A 7,139-nucleotide genomic window follows, 5' to 3' on the forward strand; every position below is an offset into this window, starting at 1 on the left:
TACGGTTCATTGATCTGATTGGTTGAAGTTGGCCCCTGATAGACGGTGATAGCAGTGTCTACCCTGTAAACAGGTTGTAAAATCAACACTACAAGATTAAAGAGCACTTAAGAAACCCGGCTGCTCTCAGGTTAAACTGTCGATGATACTTTATGATTCTTTAATTAAAGCAGACAGGTTTGTCTCCGTTTGTCTCACCGCTGGACCAGGGTACGGGCTGACATCACAGCCTTCCTTCCATGACAGGTTGAGACTTCTGATGAACTCCAGGTAGAAGTAATGGCTGCTGTTCAGCATGGAGAAGCCCACGATGTTGGACTGATCATCCACCACGTCGTCCAGCTGAAGCAGAGGGAAGTCCTGAAGACAGACAGAAAAAGACACAGAGGAAGAGGAGTTACAGCTATTGTCCGTCTGTGAACAGAGCTGTGAGACGCAGAAACAACGACCATTTAAGATCACAGCAAGGAGAAGAAGGAGAGGAAGAAGAAGAAGGATGAAAGAGAAGCAGAAGGAAGAGGACAGAAACAAACGAAGGGCTTGATTGGGGTTTTCTTTTGCAGCACAACGTCAACTTTAATTTTTTAATTTAGAGCAAGCTAACAGAAAGAAAAAAGGTTTAAAATGAAAAGATGGACATCAAACGCCGGGGAATTTCAAAGAACTTCAAATAGTCCTTGAAGGCGAGATGGTGTCACGCTGAGCTCAGCTGTTGAAACAAACCAGAATCAAACTGTTGCTTGGCCATTGGAGGGTTTGTGTTTGCTCTGAAACAGACAATGAAACATTAAGCTTATGATACTGAAACACCGGCTGCTAGCACCTCGTTCCTGCTCTCAGAAATCTGCTTTTATTGTGTTAGCACTGCTTTAATGTCTATTCTTATTCTTGATGAATATAAACATTATTGTTTTGTTTAACTGTTGAATATACGGGAAACTACTGGACCAAGTTTTGTGTTAATCCGACAAACCTACGCCGTGCTGCTTTGCATCCACTGGCCCTCAGCCCATTCATGCTTGGACCCCTAATAAAAGTATGAATGTGTACATATTTGTACAATCACAAAGCCTGTAGGGCATTGTAACACAAATCTGACATTAACAAGCAAACGAACAACAGGAAGCAGTATTTAATTTGGTGGCGGTTCACTGGATGTCCTTCAGGTTGCGGCAAGAGCTCAAATATTTAGTTGCCAATGGGCGACAATTTTGTTTTTCACCTAATAGATAATTTCAGGATTTTATTCCTTTTAGATTCAGGAAAGAATAAAAAGAGAAATCCAGCCAGTACAGGAGTTGTCTCTTGCTCTGGACCAAAGTTGTTGGACGGACGGACTGTCATCATCATTATTTGGCTGCATTCTCCAGCAGTATAAAAAAAAATTCTGGCACAGAATTTCTCCAGTCTGCAGAATCTGTGTCTGCAGAGGGTCTGAGCTGCTGGAGGGGAGGAGCCTTTTCTGTCCAGCTGTTTAGCACGACTGCTAACCTCCGTGTAAGGTTAATTTCTTCATCCCTGAATCTCCTCCGACACTTATTTACTTCTGCCACGTCCCGGCCTGTCGGGAAGCTGCTGCTGTTGTTCTCGTTGCCGGTTTCCAGTTGCCAAATCAATTTCAGCTACAGCCAAGTACACTGTCAGACTGTGGGCCTGCCAGCCGTGACAAAGAGCTGTTGGCTGGACGAGACCGGCGCTGCCGAGGGAGGAAGCACTGCGGCAGTGTCCCAGAAGGACGCCAGCGACTGTTCAGACAGGACGTTCATCCAGGTTTTGAGCAGCCGGCGAGGGCAGTGCAAGGTCAGTCCGGCGCGCTCTTAAGAAACGATGTGACAGCCTCTCCTCCGCAGATTAGTGCGGGTTTCAACGAGCAATAAGTAAGATTTAGATTCTTTCCTGCCCCATTCAGGAGAACATGGCCGTCATATATCTGCAGGGGGTTGATAAGGTTATTGATCAATAACCGTGACTCACTGATTACTTCACCCCGACTGGAAAGACTTCTGAAACTCTCTTTCACCAAAACATCTGTTAGATTCAGTCACTTCAATTAAAGTTTTCTAGAATTTGTACACAGAGACTTCAACTACATCTATTTTACAGTTTAGCAGATTCAGATTATTAATATAAAATATAGTCAGAAAATAAGTTAATAGGTTAAAGGAGGTGTGTAGGATTTAGCAGCATCTAACTGTACACTAAAAGCTGCCTCTCTATGTCTAGAAAGCAGACCTGGACCACCTTAGAGGTCTGGAAGAAACTTGTAAACACAGCGAGTCAAACTGAAGTCCTTTAATTCTTGATTCGTTCTTTAGGTGACAAACTGACTTTAAAGTTGTTTTTAGCCTCTTTTAGTTCCTAGTCTTGGTTTGGCTGCTCATTTCCTGTCTGGTTCAGACCCAGACAGACTCAGTGTGTAATGAGGGTCAAACCCAACATTAGATTAAGTTCATTAGAATCCAGCTAATTGACTTCAGACCATCTGGATGTCCTCCTTTATTTATTTCTATTTTATTTATTAAAAATTTGGCCTGTTCAGTTGCAATGTCCGTTCCAACGGACCTGACCTTTCTGCGATGTCTATGATCACTGCACAAACATATTTGATTGGACGTCTATGAGCCAATCACAGCGTTCCACATCATCTAAAGTGGACAGAAGAAGAGCCACGCCCCTATTTCCAGCAGACATGGCCGACATTGGGGCACATTTTCATCCATTAATCACACTGTTAAAGTGTTTAAAGGTCAAGTGTGTAGGATTTATTGTCATCAGGTGCTTTAGTTGCAGACTGCAAGAAACTGAACACCACTCGCGTCTTTATCTGATGACCTGGGAATAAGAACAGACTGTGACGTGTGTAGGAGCAACTACTACCCTACTTTAAAGACCAGGTTTGGTTTGTCCGTTCTGGGCTACTGTAGAAACAGTTTGTTACCACAAGAAGGTAACAAAAACCATTCTTATATTCAGGTGATTATACACTAATGAAAACATACCTATGAATATTATTTCTGACAATAGATCTTCCTACAGGAAGTAAACCATGGCAGACAGCAAGGGTCCGACCATCGCTGCTTGCAGCTTTAATATTTATTTTCTTGTTTGTTTCTTTTACATTTTGTCTTGATGCCTTTTATTTATTTTTTTGTTGTCTAAATGTTCTGTACTAATAAACTTTACCTACCTTAGTTATAAACAGGACTTTATGAAGAGAGTTAAATGCTATTGAACTGATTATAGGTTCAATACTTCAGTCTCTGGCAGCTTCCGCCTTATTCCTTGTTTAGTTTTTTCATCTGTTCCACACTCAGACGTCTCGCTCTGTCATCTGAAACCTGCTCGTCAGTCGCAGTCAGCAGAGCGTGTTTAATACAAAGTTAAAGGTAGGTCAGAGCCGGGAGCGGTGAAGAGGGGGAATCATTTCACTTTTGGTTCCCATCCAGGGTTCTGCTGGAGAACGGCGGTTTCGCCCTTGGTCTGCGAGCGCGGCGTGAAGTGCCCTTGCATGCGGCTCCGTTAAGAGTCTGTGACACGGCCGGCGTTTAGAGAGACGAGGCGGAGATCGAGACGAGTTATTATCCACGCAACGTGTCTTTGCACAAGGGCACGACACCGGGCAGCGAAATTATAATGATGACAAACGGTGGTGAGGCCAGCGTGCATCTCTGATGAGAGGAGGAGGAGGAGGAGGAGGAGGAGTTACGGGTGAGGAAGGAGAGGGAGGAGAACACACAAACCTCCTGTAAAAAGATTATTTTACTGCTAACCAGGAAATATGTGATGTAACAGTGACTGTGAGGAAAAGAAAGAAGGATGAGAAAAACATCCAGCATTTAAAATGGAAGCAAAAGAAAGGAAAGAAAGAACAGAAGGAAAGAGGAAGAGGGGAAGAAGGAAGGAGTTTAGGAAGGTAATGTGAAGGAAACAACAATGGAAAAGAGGTCATGAGGAAAAAAGGGGTTGGGAAAGAAGAAAGGAAAGGAGGACATCAAAGATGAGGGGATTTAGGAGAAAAGGGGTCGGGGGAACGTAAGAGATGAGAAAAAAAGGGAGGAGGAAAGGAAACAGTAGGGTACGATGAAGAGAGGAAAGAAAGAGGACGCGAGAGGAAAGGAAACAATAAAAATGTAAAACTGACAAAGGGGAAAGAGAAGAATGAGATCACAGAAGGAAAGAACAGTAGAGAAGGAAAGAGGAAAGGAAAGCAGGAGATGAAAAGGATGTTAAAGAAAAGAAGGTGATAAAGGGAACGACAGGGTTGAATAAAAGCAAATAAAAGACGAGGAGGAGGCGAGAGAGGACAAGAAGAGGTTTAATGACGGAGAGAGCAGCGAGTGTACGGGAAGAGATGAAGGTGAAGAAGAGGAGCAGAAGAAAGAAAGTGGAGGTTAGTGGAAGACGATGGTGCTCTTACCATGGTGGTGAGGATGTACTTGTAGAAGGCCGACGTCATCCCGAGCTCGTTCGCCTGCAGAAGGAAAACATCAGCGCTGTGAAACAGGAAGTTATTCTGAACAAAGTTACAACCAAAGGAACCATCTGCTCTATATTCCCCCCCGAACGCTGGAGTTTGGCCCAAATCAGAGACGATTCAGTTTCACTCTGACAGTCTGTGTCGCAGCGTCTTCAGTAACAGGAAACAACCTTGAAACAGCAACTCAGAGAACAACTGCAGGACCTGTGAGTGAGGAGACGCTCGGACCGCCATCTTTTCTCAAACCTAAACCAGGAGTTTTAGTGTCTGAACAATGTTAACCAAGTGGTGGAAAAAGGCCCGGTACGCCTGTTACTGGTAGTCTCAGACAGCCATAGCTGTTGTTTTGGACCTTATCGTCTTCCATCAAGTCCTCCAAATTAAAAGACAATATCCGTTGTTTGTCCACCCCAGGCTGGGATCTGAACCGGCAACCTCACAGCGAGGAGCTGCAGACGGACTCTGTTATTAATCCATTAACCTTCCTCACACTGTGAGCTTCAGTCTGCCTGCAGGAGCTGAGCTTTAACACCACACGGTTTTATTTTGTATTCAAAACTCCTCAGACCTCCAAGGTTCTCCGGGCGGAGAGTGAAATTACAACCTGCCAAAAAGCTGCTAGATTTAGTTTGAGGCTGTAAAGTCTGTCGACTCTACCGGCCAGTTTGGCAGGAAACCAGCCGGTGTCTGAAGGTCCCGTTCTACTCTGTAAACACCACAGAGGAAGAAACACACAAACAAAGCAGGGGATGAAGATGTGTCAGACAGACAGGGTCCCTTTAGTTTCACCTCCTCTGGTGTGCTCCTCCAGCGTGATACTCTGCTGTACCTATATATGAACGCACCGAGGAGGTTGGTAGAGATTCAGGAAGACAAAAGACAAACGGCAACTTCTAGACAGCAGAATAAAACCTGCATGATGATACGTTGCTATGGGGATATTGTAAAATACAATAAATAACATTATTTTATGCAGTTCAGTCATTATTAGCGCCTCGTTGTCCAGATTGTCCATGTTGTCTCTTTCTGTGAGGAAGCTGCGTCACATCGGGTTTTAAATTCTGTCGCAGAGAACGGAAACAAGTTCAAATATTTTAACGTTGGACAGCAATGCGCTCTACTGTCTACCGCTGCCGGTATTCTCTGCTTTTGTTTTACAGGAAGACACAATGATTGGATTCTGATAGAAAAACTAAATTTCATTGTATTTTATAAGTTTCTTTTGTCATACATTGTTAAACAGGGCAACAATATAACGGGATGTGATCTTTAAGGGTTAAAATGACATTGTCATCGCGCTCTACCTGGATGCAAAGTGTGTAAATATCTGTAAACAAATGAAGCAGCTAATGAGTATTGGCACTCCAGTTCCCATTATGCTTTAGGTAACATACACAAGAAGTGCAATGTTGCCGTGCATTAGCTGTTAGCAGTTCCAGTTTGCATTGTAACCATGGAAACGAAGACAACAGGACCAACGGCGGTCAGTTAGCTGATGACCTCCTGACCTTCCTGAGGATGTGGTAGGAGATGGAGGCGTTGGCGTCGATGATGATGGTGGCCACCTTGTCGTCACGGATCTCCTTCAGCAGTGGGGTCGGGTCCAGGCTGTCGTCCAGCATTCGCACCGACAGCGTCTCCCTGGAGATGAGGAAGCGGTGGACGAGTTCCTCCAATCGCAGCAGGCCTAAAAAGGGCGGAGTCAGGAAATGGAAACAGGAAATGCGCTGTGAAATAGAGACTCAGAGCGTTTAGCTTGTTTGGTTGTAAAATGACTGCTCGGAAGAAAAAAGGTTTCATAAATTGATGAGAGTCATTAGAGACAAATCGCAGCTCTAAAAACCTCCAGCTGCAATAAACAGACGGGATGAAGGTCATTATGTTCAAAGTGCATTAATTTTCCTCATAGAGAATCAATTTGGATATTAAAATAAAGTCTGAATAGAAAGTAACACATTATTAAGGATACTTAAATTCATCAGACCAGCACTAAAACTGCAATAACCATTCAAGCTCTCATTGTTAGTGGAGTCCACCTTTCCCACATGTGATTACCACGATACCACTAACACAGAAACACTGGACAGGACATCATATGTTATGTATTGATTTATGGACATAATGCAGAAACGATAGATAATCCAATAGGTTGAATAATCGACCGTCTGCATTCTGACAGCAGCTCACACGGTCGATGCGTAGCGGTCATTTTTCCTGCCCCAGATATCAGCAGCTTCCTCCTCAGAGCCACAGGAATGTAATTTAGTTGATGGTACAAATGTTAATATGAAAATACATTTAGAGGAGATTATTCAATAGTTCAAGAATAAATGAGAAAGTTTCATAATTAAAATCGTTACTGAGGAACTTTTAGAAAAGTTTCTCTCTCAGTTTTATCATTCGTCCGTTCGTCCCTGACAGGAGCAGCAGCCGCCGCGTCTCGACTAATGGCCGCCATAAAGCGTTCATCACGGCGCCCCCGTTAAACAGCACAGTTAACAGGACGAGGACACGGCTAAAGACGAGGGACGGTTTACAGGAAGAGTGGAGCGTTAAAACATTGAGCTGGAACAGCCCAGTAGGGTGGAAAAACAGGAGAGAGACATCGATGAAGATAAAGTGGAGAGGAAGCAAAGGACAGAAGAAAGGAAGCAAAGGACAA

The 7,139-nt window shown here is 43.9% G+C and overlaps 1 protein-coding gene across 1 annotated transcript in view; it reads right to left on the reverse strand.

Annotated features, from left to right (window-relative positions):
- The window catches only part of LOC118343114 (glutamate receptor ionotropic, kainate 5-like), a 72,177-nt gene that overhangs the window by 48,974 nt on the left and 16,064 nt on the right, over positions 1-7,139 (reverse strand). Inside the window, 3 exon segments of the mRNA XM_035681868.1 lie at positions 199-360; positions 4,418-4,471; positions 5,986-6,164. Of these exon segments, the coding sequence (XP_035537761.1) occupies positions 199-360; positions 4,418-4,471; positions 5,986-6,164 (395 nt within the window).

Source organism: Morone saxatilis, unplaced genomic scaffold (genome assembly GCF_004916995.1).
Source record: "Morone saxatilis isolate NCDOM2014 unplaced genomic scaffold, NCSU_SB_2.0 Contig9, whole genome shotgun sequence".
Lineage (NCBI taxonomy): Eukaryota > Metazoa > Chordata > Actinopteri > Moronidae > Morone > Morone saxatilis.